The sequence below is a fragment of the Podarcis erhardii genome, assembly GCF_964252035.2.
Source record: "Podarcis erhardii genome assembly, chromosome: 2".
NCBI lineage: Eukaryota > Metazoa > Chordata > Lepidosauria > Squamata > Lacertidae > Podarcis > Podarcis erhardii.
The window spans coordinates 107,833,180-107,846,001 of NC_138498.1; the positions used below are offsets into that span (position 1 = coordinate 107,833,180).

Genomic DNA, 12,822 nt, shown 5'->3' on the forward strand with positions numbered 1-12,822 from the left:
GAGGAAGACAAACCCAGGACACTTCTGCCTTGAAAATTAAGAACCAAGACAACCATTAACTCTGATGGCAAAACAGTGATGTCAAGGCAGTGTTGTTTTTTTAAAGAAACGGCCTCAGCAACTGCGCTTGTGAACGCTCAGGGTGCATTCAGACATGCCTACTAAAAGAAGCCACTCCATGTTTTTACTGCTGCAGCAAGAACTCTTGCTTCCTCTTACTTTCATTCTTCTAATGACAACACCCAAAACCTGGCTTAAAATCCAATGCTGATTTTCATTAAAAAAAAAAAAAAAATCTTAAAAAAATTCAGGTGGTTAGCATGTTCATCAAGTTCAGAGGTAGGAACATGGCCCTGAGACTGAAAATAATTCCCCACCCCAATCTAGTCAAATGATTACTAATCTCCCTCCCCACCCAATCAAAAAAAAGGACCACTCCATTGTGTTGTTTAATGAAACCTTGCTCCAGACAAGGGGAGCGGCAGCGTGCTTGTCTTCTGTGACAGATCGTCTAAGCCCACCTAGCATGGAAAAGGCACAGTTCAAATGAGAGTCTTCCTGATTTGTAGCTCAGTCTCTTAGCCACTAGTTTTCATTGTGGTCCCCTGCTTGTGGAATGTCTTCTGAGAGAGGCTCACCTAACAATCCATCACATTGTGGCCTTTCTGACCGTTTCATGTTCCCAGGCTAGTTTAAAGGTTAATAGCCCCAAAAGCTTTGGTTATTGTAGCTTGATAGTAGCGTAGTAATGCTGGTGGTCAACAAAAGAGGTTTAAAGACTCTCCCAAGGCAAATCAAAAAAATGTAGCATAAACATTGACAACTGGGAAACACTGGCCTGCGAGTGCTCCAATTGGAGAACAGCCTTTACCAAAGGTGTCATGGGCTTTGAAGATGCTCAAACTTGGGACGAAAGGGAGAAACGTGCTAAGAGGAAGACATGCTTGGCAAATCCACATCGTGATCAACTCCTGCCTGGAAACCAATGTCCCCACTGTGGAAGGACGTGTGGATCTAGAATTGGCCTCCACAATCCACAATCACTTAGACTCATTGTTAAAACCGTTCTTCAGATGCATGCACACGAAAGCTCATACCAATAACAAACTTAGTTGGTCTCTAAGGTGCTACTGGAAGGAATTTTTTTATTTTGTTTCGACTATGGCAGACCAACACGTCTACCTACCTATATGTTAAAACCGTATTTATGGAAGACAATCTTACCCGGCTACGAGTGATTACCAAAGAAGAAGAAGAGTAGATGGACGAAATGAACATAAAAGCAGCAAGGTAGCAAAATTTAAAATTCTGTGGACACAATAATAACCCAGGGAAAAGCAAACACAAAAAAACCCAACAACAGTTGTAGTAAGCCTTTGATATAAAAGTTTTTTAAACTGCAATGTGCATTACATACACACCTTTGGCAGCAGATGAGGCTAAGAGAAGATCAAATTAAGGTATTATCATGGAGACAGACAGTTAAGTTGTATATCCATAGCAGTGACCGGAGGAGAAATGACCTCTGGGAGGAGCACAGAGAGAAGAAAGGCCATGGTGTCCCTGTAACAACAGGAAAACTGGACGCCTTCATCAGCCCCAGCTGAAACAAAGCATGTCTCTCCCGCTTTGGTCTCTACAGCCACAACAGGCGCTGCAACTTTCCAACAGCTTGACCTCACCCCCCCCAAGGCACATTCCTCCATTGTCTCCCAAGATAGACAGATGCCAACATACAAGCAAAAGGAACAGGTGAAGAGAAAGAGGAGGTGCAAGCTGCTGAGATACAAACTGATTTCTCCAGATACAAGACCGTTTCAGTGCTGGCAGGGTCAAGAAAGAAAAAAAGAGAGAGGTCATTCCAGTGATGAATTAGCTTTATTAATCTCAACATCAATTAGAACAAGAATCTTGCAGCTTGGGAAAGTGGATAGTTATGCAGTAGTTCGGACAGTTAAGGTATCAAATGATAGCTTTTCTTGTAATCAAGGAGCATATCCAACCTAACTTCATCACCCTTTGCCGACTGGGACATATGGCCGAACGTGGAGAATTTTTTGTAGCAATTGGGGTAAGAAGTTCCTAGAAACTCTAGTGCTTTGCAGAGGATTTTAATGCCAGAATTGGTGGGAAGAGAAGTGAACATTTAAACTGGAGTGATTGGGAATTCCATGGACTCCCAAATTAAGTCCCAAGAGGTTCTGGTCGGTTTATTAGTCAAAGCTAATCTTTGTTGAATGGTTGTGCAAGAGGGGATGAGAAGGGAGAATTCACTTTTCTTACAAAGGAGCAAATGTAATTGATTATTTGGCTGCTTCTCCAGCCTGGTGGCATAAGTGGAAGAGGTTCTCAAGTTCTTCCAGAACTGGGACGTGACCACCAACCCTTCTTCTGAAAACTGCACACTGGAGAGGATGAACTGAAGAAAGCCCATCAACGTACACCTTCTCATCTTAGGGGTAATAGAGAAGTAGTGTCTAAATTCATGTACGGATCTGAGGACATTACAGATACCATATGGTGTGCCTTCCTCTTGGTTACGAGCCAAAGCTAATCCACCCATGTTAGATTTTAGTAAATAATAGGATGACGGTAGCTTATTGGATTAAGTTATCCTATGGAAATGGCTGGAAAATTTCAATGCTAACACTTCTTACTATCCTGGACCAGAAGATCTCCGGGTGATTTCTTACAAGAATTTCTTACTCCCCGCTGATTAAGGAAGGAGGCAAAGGAGTAGCTTTATTTGTGTTGTTTTTTTTTTTTGTATGGAAGGACTGAGCCCAGTTCAGTTCTGTGGTACCCGAAACAAATTCCTGGGCTCGGAATTCTCTAATACTAACAGTGTGTCTCTTCGCAGCTGGCTCTGGTTTGTGGATCTGGTTTGTTCTGTTCTTAAAGTAGGGCCTGCATGCTTGAAGCCTCCTTTTCCCTTGATCTAAAATGCACGTGGAATCAGCTAGAGATAATAGGGAGAAGTTAAGGCATCACCTTCATGCTCTGCTTACAAAAGGGGTGAGAAACCTCCACCCCCGGACAACCAGCCAAGGGTTCAAGTAGTCCCACAAGGCTATTTCCCCAGAACCATGTCCACCTGCCCATCAGCTGATGTCACCGGATGACATCACCTGATAGGCTGGGGAGTAGGGTTGAGTCCTGCTGGGTGCCACTTCACTAGAGTGCAGGATTGGACCCGCTGCTCATCAGCTGGTGAGCAGAGAGTTCAATCCTGCTTGGTGCCGCTTTCAGACTACTCCATCACCACCGCAGGTAGGTCAACATTTGACAGGTGGGTGGGACCAACCCCCTATCAGTCATCACGATGTCAGATGGTTGACAGGTAGCCGACCTTGTCCACCTGTCAACGTCGGGATGCGGAGAGGAAAGATCTGCCCCACTTACTGTGCCAAAAAGGCTCCCCCCTGCCCCCAGTTTACAAGCTTCCCAGCAATATCAGTTTTTGTCAGGAACAGAGAATCCAGGAAGGCAATTCGGCCACCCAAATGACAAGACATCCAGGTGACAAGCAGAAGAGATGAAGGGGTGCCAGTAAGGAAGGAGGTGACTCGCAAGGCCATAAGACGCCCCCCCCCCCCAGATCAAACCCATCTAGGCTAACAACCGCTTTCAGAAAGTGACCATCTAGTTGCCCCTGGGAATTGCAAGGAGGACATGAACGCAACACACATCCTCCCACTATTCGGAGGAATCGTGCCTCTGATCCCATGTGATCATTGACAACCTTACCCTCCGCGAAGTGACCTAAACCCCTCTCATAGCCACCCAGTTTGGTGATCGTCGCAGCATCTTCTGGCAGCAAACCCCATCGTTTTAACAATGCAAGGAGTCTCCCAGCATTGAGCTTCCTTGTACGACCGGGTCCTTGTGGGAGAAAAAACGTCTTTGTTCTCTTTATTTGCGCTACACATCGCTTTATGCACCTTTACAGCATGTTCCTTTTGCTCGCCTTTTCCTCCTAAACTAAAAAAGTTGTAATCTCATCCCCTCGTCTCCTTCTTGGAAAGCCCGACTTCCGTGTGTGATGGCGACACCAGCACCCCAGTCGAAAGACAAAGGCGACATACGCCAGGCAAGGAAAAGGCGCTGGCAGGCCCTCCCGCGGCGGAGAAACAGCACCAGCCGGGAGGCGCCGATTCGCGAGGCTACAATCCGTCGAGCAGAGCCAGGTCTTCAAACATAAGGTATTGCTTCAGCAGTGGAGGGAGGTTGAAGTCCCTGATGGCTTGGAGTCTCCTGTGACCCAGGGCAGTCCGGATGGAGAGGCGGCTGAGGTGCTTGAGGGAAAGGGGCTGCTGGCGGCAGGAATCCATCCAGGACATCAACGCCGGCTGCGAGACCAGGCGCTTGGGAGGGGCTCCTGTTTTCTGCAGCCGGAAAAGAGAAAAAACAGCATTTCGGGTTGCGTTCCCAAAGGCCTACTTGGAGGAGGCGCACTGAAATTAGTGTCAGTTACAGATAGGTAGCCGTGTTGGTCTGCCATAGTCAAAACAAAATAAAAAAATTCCTTCCAGTAGCACCTTAAAGACCAACTAAGTTAGTTCTTGGTATGAGCTTTTGTGTGCATGCATACTTCTTCAGATACCAGGTAGTGTATGTGAGTTAGCCCTGTTCCTTAACGCCAATGGGTCTACTCTGAGTTAGGCTGGCACTCGAGGCAATTCTTTGTTTTGGGTGGCAAGAGATCAGGTGGAAGAATGGCAGAGTAGCAGTGAAGCTAACCTGGGACACAGAAGAACTTTGCCACCTTGGAATTAGATATTATTATTATTATTATTATTATTATTATTATTTGCTAACATCTATTATAATTATTACAAGGGACACGGGTGGCGTTGTGGGTAAAAGCCTCAGCGCCTAGGGCTTGCCGATCAAAAGGTCGGCAGTTCAAATCCCCGCGGCGGGGTGCGCTCCCGTTGCTCGGTCCCAGCGCCTGCCAACCTAGCAGTTCGAAAGCACCCCCGGGTGCAAGTAGATAAATAGGGACCGCTTACTGGCGGGAAGGTAAACGGCGTTTCCGTGTGCTGCGCTGGCTCGCCAGATGCAGCTTTGTCACGCTGGCCACGTGGCCCGGAAGTGTCTCCGGACAGCACTGGCCCCCAGCCTCTTAAGTGAGATGGGCGCACAACCCTAGAGTCTGTCAAGACTGGCCCGTACGGGCAGGGGTACCTTTACCTTTACCTTTTTTATTATAATTATAATATTTATTGTTGTTGGGAAGTTCAGGTTACGTACTTAATTTGTTTGGAGGTCCGTTCTTAACCTGAAACTGTTCTTAACCTGAGGTACCACTTTAGCTAATGGGGGCTCCTGCCGCCGCCGCACAATTTCTGTTCTCATCCTGAAGCTTCCAGCCAACAGAGAACACTGGGATTATCCCCATATGGGATAGCTCCACATGTATATACTTTGTAACTAAGTCTGCCCTTCAGGGATCCAACTGTGAACAGAATGTGAGTAAACTACGTTTATATACTTTACACAAGATTGTGGCATGTTCATTCTTTTAAGAGGGATATAAGGGAACTTAACAGTAACCCAATACAGTCATACCTCGGGCTGAAGTTGCTTCAGGTTGATCGTTTTCGAGTTGCGCTCCGCAGCAACCTGGAAGTAACGGAACTCGTTACTTCTGGGTTTCGCCGCTCGCACTTGTGCAGAAGAGGCGAATCACGCGGGTTGCGTTCGTTTCAGGATGCGAACGGGGCTCCGGAACGGATCCTGTTCGTATGCAGAGGTTACCACTGTAGTGAGAGGCTTACACGAGCCTGCAACCAGCTACCCGCTGTGTGTTTAAAAGGGGAATGTGAAACACTGCTAAGTAAAGGAACCTGCCAGCGCAAGTTAGGAAGGATAGTAATAAACAATATATCTTCTCCTGCCTCCCTGGACATTCCCACAGTCTTTAGCATGGGTAGGCAAACTAAGGCCCGGGGGCCAGATCCGGCCCAATCGCCTTCTAAATCCAACCCATGGATGGTCCGGGAATCAACGTGTTTTTACATGAGTACAGCGGCGTAGCGTGGGTTGTCAGCACCTGGGGCAAGGCAAGTAATTTGCGCCCCCTAACCCGGGGCAAGGCAAGTAATTTGCGCCCCTAACCCCTAACCTGCCGCCGCTGCCACCTTCTTCTTGCTGCTGCCTGGGCTGGGGTATTTACGGTAAGGTAGCCACGGCGGCAGCGGCGGGTCCGTGTCAGGTGATCTGAGGCGAGTTGCCGCTGGCGCTGCCGCCCAAACGACGCCGCTTGCCCGGAGGAGGAGGGCAGAGAGGCGAGGAAAATGCAACATGGCCCAGCAGCTGCAGCAGCAGCAGCAGCAGCAGCAGCAGCGGCGGCGGGGCTATGAGGAGGGGCTGCCTGGCGCGCCCTCCGCGGCCCTGATGCGCGGGGACCGCGGCAAGCGCTGAGAGCTGCTGCCTGCCGGACACCTTCAGCCCAGATGCGCGCACAGCTCGTCGGTTCCGCGAGACATGGGGCTCTGCTACAGCCTGCGCCCGAGGCTCTTCGGCGACTCTGGAGGCGGCGAGCGCCCCCCCCGATGTTGTGCCCGGTGCAGCCTGCCCCCCTGCACCCCCCACGCTACGCCACTGCATGAGTAGAATGTGTCCTTTTATTTAAAATGCATCTCTGGGTTATTTGTGGGGCCTGCCTGGTGTTTTTACATGAGTCGAATGTGAGCTTTTATTTAAAATGCATCTCTGGGTTATTTGTGGGGCATAGGAATTCGAGTTTTTTTCTTCCAAAATATAGTCTGGTCCCCCACAAGGTCTGAGGAACAGTGGACTGGCCCCCTGCTGAAAAAGTTTGCTGACCCCTGGTCTTTAGTAATGGGCTACCTTGTTTCTGTAGCAGATGCAGGCCCCAGCCTGCACCAGCAACCGGATGCACTCTGTCTGTCCACTGCATGCAGCCAGGTACATGGGGGTCACTCCCCAGTTGTCCTTCAGATTCACATCTGCGCCGTGCTGAGGAGGAACAACAAGTCATTAGCACCACAGACCTCACCCCCCACCATGTCCTGGCTTGCTGAAGCCATATGGTGTGACCAAAGTCCATAAGTCCATCCTGGGCATCTTTAGGGCCGAATCGGATGCAACAGGTACCCGATTCCCCCTCCACCCACCACAGGCCAAACAGAATGGCTTCTGTGTAAATAATTTCCTGCAGTGATTGAATTTGCCCTCCCTTCCTCCTGCCACTCTCAGGAATGGCAGCTAGGAATGGAGGAAGCTGCCTTAAAATGCCTCGTGGAGCAAAAAATACCAAGGGAGCAAAAAAAAAAGCAAGGCTGTTTATGTACGCAACAACGGCAGCCTGGATACCCTTAGGAAGAGAAGATCCCTATACAAGAGAGGAATGGATAACAAAACTGATGGACTATGCCGAAATGGTTAAAACGACTGGGGAAATCAGAAACCAGGATGATAAAAGACTGCGGGAAATTTGTAGCTTATCTGAGAGAACACTGTAAACAGTTAAAAATATTAGGACTGCAATAAGACTTGCAATGTGGAAAAAGAACTTCAGTTAATATTGAGTATATTGGAGAGACAGATGATGATATGATACACAGTGGAAAGTGACTATCTGCGGACTCCACGGAGGGGAGGAAGGAAGTCAGCGAATTATTTATTTTGTGGTGGTATTTTATGTTTGAATGTAAAATTAAAATCTAAAACTAATAATTTTTTTTAACAAAAAATGCCTTGTGCAGAGAAACCTCTGAATAAGTAAATGAAGTCAGACCACAATCAATAGACAGATAATTAACTATTATTATTATTATTATTATTATTATTATTATTATTATTATTCCTGTCAACAGGCCACCATGCCCCTCTGGATCCTAGTAGCAGGGATGCAGATTAGGAGCAGAGAAATCTGCCTTACACCATTGGCCCACCTACCTCAGCGTCACCAGCACTGGCTGGCAGCAGCAGCTTTCCAAATAAGGATGTTCTCCCGTCTCGCCTTAAGAGATGCCAGGATTGAACCTGGGGCCTTCTGCATGCAAGACAGGGGCTTAACCCCTGGACGATGGCCCTTTCCCTAAGGCTTCCATGGAGGGAAGCAAACACCACTTGCTGCAGGACGGGATGATAAGGAGCAGCACCTTTGACGACGTTACCTGGATCAGCAGCAGGGTGCAGTCGGGGAAGAGGCCGACGGCCGCGTGGAGAGGGGTCCCCCCGTGTTTGCAGCAGGTGTTGACGTTGGCGCCATGCTGCAAGAGCAGCTCCACCGAATGCCTCTGCCCCTTGTAGGCTGCCCAGTAGAGGGCTGTCTTGCCGTAATAATCTTTCCTGTCCACCAGCTCCCTGCCTGAAACCAAAGGGGAGTTGAGCACCTTCCAGAAAAACAGTGCAAGATGGAAACAAACTGAGGACTTAAGAAAAGCCGGCCGGGTCGGGCCAGTGGCCCAAGTAGTTCAGCATCTTGTTCTCACAGATGCCCCCCAAGCACAAGAGTGGCTGGGGAAACTCAGCCAGATGGGCAGGGTATAAATAATAAATTATTATTATTATTATTATTATTATTATTATTATTATTATTAGGCTCGTGGGCAGGATGCAGCCCAATTGCCTTCTCAATCCGGCCCGCGGACAGTCCAGGAATCAGCGTGTTTTTACATGAGTAGAATGTTTCCTTTTATTTAAAATGCATCTCTGGGTTATTTGTGGGGCACAGGAATTTGTTCATTTCCCCCCAAAAAATACAGTCCAGCCCACCACATGGTCTGAGGGATGGTGGACCAGCCCATGGCTGAAAAAGGTTGCTGACCCCTGGTCTAGCCATTGCGTCCAGTTGCCCTCGATAGCCCTCTCCGCCCTGACTTTCGTCTAATCCTCTTTTAAAGCCAAGCAAGACGGTGGCCATTGCTGCCTCCTGTGGCAGTGAGTTCCACAGTTTAACTGTGGAAGGGCATTCTTTTATTCATCCCAAATCTTCCAACATTCAGCTTCACGAGTTCCCAGGGTTAGGAGAGAGGAAGCACAACTTTTCTCTGGCTTTCTCTATGCCATACATAATGGCCTGGATTAGGAGTGGACTACAGCCACCCCTTGCCCACGGTCCTTCTTTTTTGGTATAGTACACCATTTGTATTGCCTACGCACAATATTGTTATGGAGTTTGGAGTGCGGGGAATACACACCGCCCAGGCCCCTCTCCTTCCCAAAGTCTGGTTTGCTCCATTTTTAGCCCTAAGTGCAACCTGGAAACATTATATAGGACACACACTTGAGGTCAGCAGGAGTTGTTTCAGCTTCTCCACGTTGCCACGGCTGGCCTCGTAGTGCAGCTCCGTCCACCTGTAGTTGTAGCTGGGTGCCGCCTGGTAGCGCTTGGCAGCGGGGCGCGAGGACTCTGGCGGTGCCCCATTGCCGTAGGGCGCTCGGGAGAGGGAGCTGATGTAGAAGCCCATCTCCGTCCGTCCTCCCTCTGTCCACATGCAAAGGCTTCCCCTGTATGGTAAGGTAAAGGTAAAGGACCCCTGGACGGTTAAGTCCAGTCAAAGGTGACTCTGGGGTTGTGGCGCTCAGCTCGCTTTCCGGTGTTTGTCCACAGACAGCTTTCCGGGTCAGGTGGCCAGCAGGACTAAACCGCTTCTGGCGCAACGGGACACCATGACGAGTGCCAGAGCACACAGAAACGCTGTTTATCTTCCCGTCACAGTGCTACCTATTTATCTACTCGCACTGGTGTGCTTTCGAACTGCTAGGTTGGCAGAAGCTGGGACAGAGCAACGGGAGCTCACCCCGTTGAGGGGATTCGAACCGCCAACCTTCCGATCGGCAGTGGTTTAAACCACAACAGCACCCGCATCCCCTGTATGGACTGGGGGGGGGGTGCACTGAGCTTCAGATTGGTGATAAGAGAACAGGGGAGAGGTTAAGCACCCTTACGTGTCGCATGAGACCCACTGGCCAGATTCCCTCTACCACAGTGGTTTCCCATGACTACTTTAAAACTGCTGAGGGTCTTGGCGGACCACTTTATGATTTTTCTGCCCGTTGGAGCAATTGGCCAAAGTGCTCCTAGCCATGTACAGAGTTCCTCCCTGCTATGTTCCCCCATCTCTCTCTTTCCCTGCTTCAGCCATACCACGGCTTCTCAGGGGCGGAGGGGGTCAGACATGGTCCCTTCATAGAATCATAAGAGTTTGAAGGGACCCCAAGAATCATCTAGTCCAACCCCCTGCAATGCAGGAATCTCAGCTAAAGCATCCCTGACAAATCGCCATTCTTCTTCCCACCCCAATAAAATTTGCCTCCCCCAAGTTGATGGACATTGCTGTTCAAATAGTGTGGGTGTGCCCCATCATGTGGTTGATTATGCAGGGTGGGGCTTCCCTCCCTCCCCCCCCCCCGTATTTTATTCAAGTTGGCACCCCTGTGGTCATCTGTCAATCCCACTACCACTAGGAACACAGCCCTGCCCCATACCCAAGAGGGCCAGCTTGGCCCCACGACCATGGGTGCCATGCAGTATGCATAGCCCTGGCGCCGAAATTTGTGGGTGCCTGGCCCCTTGATGGGAAATTTTGTGGGTGCTTCGCAAGGCCGGATTTAGGTTTGATGAGGCCCTAAGCTACTGGAGGTAATGGGGCCCTTTATATGTCCAGCTGTCCTTTGTCAACAACAAATTGCCATCGTTTTTTGTGTTGAATATATGCTATATGGAAATGTATGGACCTGATAGGTATCTAAAGCCATTTGCGCATAACAAAATATGTATTTTATCAAAGTAATTGTTGAACTGAAATACAATTAACAAGAAGTATATTAATAGTGATTTTTTTTGGGGGGGGGCCAAGAGAGTGGGGCCCTAAGTTATACGTAGTTTAGCTTATACGTAAATCTGGCAGTGGTGCTTGGGCACCCAGGGAGTTGGCACCGATACCTCAAGCCTCCTGAACCAGAAGCACAGGGCTCCAAAGAGTCAGTGAAACGAGCTCAGGGGTGCTGGAGCTCAAGACCCGCGCTCAGCCCTGGGTGTCGAGGGCACTTCTGATCATGTGCAGAGTGCAGCGGCCCTAACGGACGGACCCATTACTACTACCAGACCACGCACCCATCGGAGCTCAGGGGAAGGACCTTCGAGATGGATTCACCCCAAACTTCCGCAGGAGGGACAGGGGGAAGCTGATCTGGGCCGGCAAGAGACGCCTCTGTCCGCGATGCAGAACGAGAGGCTCCCGCTGCACCGATTCGCAGCTGCAACATTCCCTCCCCGCTGCATCCGGCGCGGCGAGCGAATCCGGATTAAAACCCGCTTCGACCCCTCCCCTGCGCCATGCATTGCTCCTTTGAACGCCAAGATGGGTCGTGGCCGCCCGGCATCTCCCCGAAAACCCTCCCTCCTTCCCCGTTTGGGCCGCTTACCCGCCCGCGCTACGCCCGGCACCGGCTTGGAGAGAAGCGGCCGGCCATCTCGGAGCGAGAGGCGGGCGTGGCGAGTCCGCCCCGCCCCGGAGAGGCCGCTTCCCCGGGCTTGCCTCAAGGCCCCGGGGGAAAGGCGGCCGAGCCTCCTTCCTCCGCTCCCGCCCCGAGGAGAGAGGCGCCGCCTGCAATGGCTGCCGCGCGGCGAGAAGGGAGCCGCCCTCCCGGGCGCCGCGTTCTCTGCAGTGCGAAGCCGCAGCGAGGCCTCGAGGAGCCTTTATAAAACACGCGGGAAACCCCGGGGTGTGTCGGACTCTTCAATCCACCCGCCTTCATTTAAAATTCGTTTTTAATGCCGTGTAACACCGTGTTAATCATGGGCGTAGTCAAGGGGGGTGGGCAGCTGCCCCCCTCAAAAATCACTGAAAAGCATTAAAAGTACTCAATTACCACTCGGTACATAAGGTCAAAAAGGAATGGGAATGCTTCCAAAATTATCTGAATAAATACGGTTCCAATAATAACACTTGGCTGTGTTTAGATTAATTTCACAGAAAAGCGGGGGGGGGGGGAGAATTCTTCCTATTGTTTGGATAAACAATAAAACACAGATTATTTAATTGTAATAGTCAGAATCGAAACCGCGAAGAGATAGATGGAAGTCAACCAACTCATGAGGGACTCAAACCAGTTGGAAGGACTTTGTGTACAGAATATCCAACTATTGGTTTGGTTTGGTTTTTCCCCCTTCCTTTTTTCTTTTTTAATGTTACTCTGTTTATCCTACATCTACCATGTATTTTGTAACACCTGTTTTTACCCTAGAATATGTAGTTGAGGATCAAATTATTCTATTCTTTGTAAATTCTGAAAATGTAATAAAGTTTATTAAAAAATAATAATAATAAATAAATACTCAATTAACTGAGTATGACAAAAGCCTGTCCCTTGTGATGTCCTCTTTTTGGGGGGGAATTTGACCCATGATCTGAGCTCCACAACTTGGGGGGGGGGTGATCTCCCAGAAAAAGCTATGCCCATGGTGTTCAGGTTGTGTTTCCATTTTCTGGACCCTGCCCTGGGACCTAAGGGACCATCCACACTTCACTTTGTCCCGTGATTTCTAGTCAGGGGTTGGAGAGGTTTGTTTGGGCTTTTTGGACCCCCTGCTTTTCTCGGGAAAATCTGCGGTTTACTGTTGAATCGGAACAAACGTCAATTTGCTGCGAACCCTATTGATCTTGGTTCCAGTTCAGCAGTAAACAGTGGGTTATCCCAGGGAAAGCGTAAAAGAAAAAACCCCTCAGACGCCTGACTAGAAACCACACAGGACAGTGGTTTGGATGGTAATAATAGATGTAATACTAATACTAATACTAATACTAATACTAATAATAATAATAATAGATGTTCACATCAGAG

The 12,822-nt window shown here is 49.2% G+C and overlaps 2 protein-coding genes across 2 annotated transcripts in view; both read right to left on the reverse strand.

Annotated features, from left to right (window-relative positions):
• Positions 1–1,861: 1,861 nt before the first annotated feature.
• On the reverse strand, positions 1,862–11,702 carry LOC309337193 (ankyrin repeat and SOCS box protein 5-like). Its single transcript, XM_081853932.1, has 5 exons — positions 11,404–11,702; positions 9,260–9,483; positions 8,148–8,341; positions 6,856–6,984; positions 1,862–4,385 (listed from the first exon to the last, which is right to left on the reverse strand). The coding sequence occupies exons 2-5, from the start codon at positions 9,468–9,470 to the stop codon at positions 4,164–4,166; spliced, it is 756 nt and encodes a 251-aa protein (XP_081710058.1). The 5' UTR covers positions 9,471–9,483; positions 11,404–11,702; the 3' UTR covers positions 1,862–4,163.
• Positions 6,822–12,822, reverse strand: part of PLXNB1 (plexin B1) — a 148,799-nt gene continuing 142,798 nt past the window's right edge. Inside the window, exon 35 of the mRNA XM_081852247.1 lies at positions 6,822–6,833. The gene's annotated coding sequence lies outside the window, so the exon portion shown is untranslated. The remainder of the gene's footprint in view (positions 6,834–12,822) is intronic.

Coding starts and splice junctions, on each gene's coding strand:
- LOC309337193 (XM_081853932.1), bottom strand. CDS start 9,470: ATGTGGACAGAGGGAGGACGGACGGAGATGGGCTTCTACATCAGCTCC. Junction 8,342..9,259: donor ACAACTCCTGCTGACCTCAA/GTGTGTGTCCTA, acceptor CTTTGGTTTCAG/GCAGGGAGCTGGTGGACAGG. Junction 4,386..6,855: donor GCATCTGCTACAGAAACAAG/GTAGCCCATTAC, acceptor TTCCGGCTGCAG/AAAACAGGAGCCCCTCCCAA.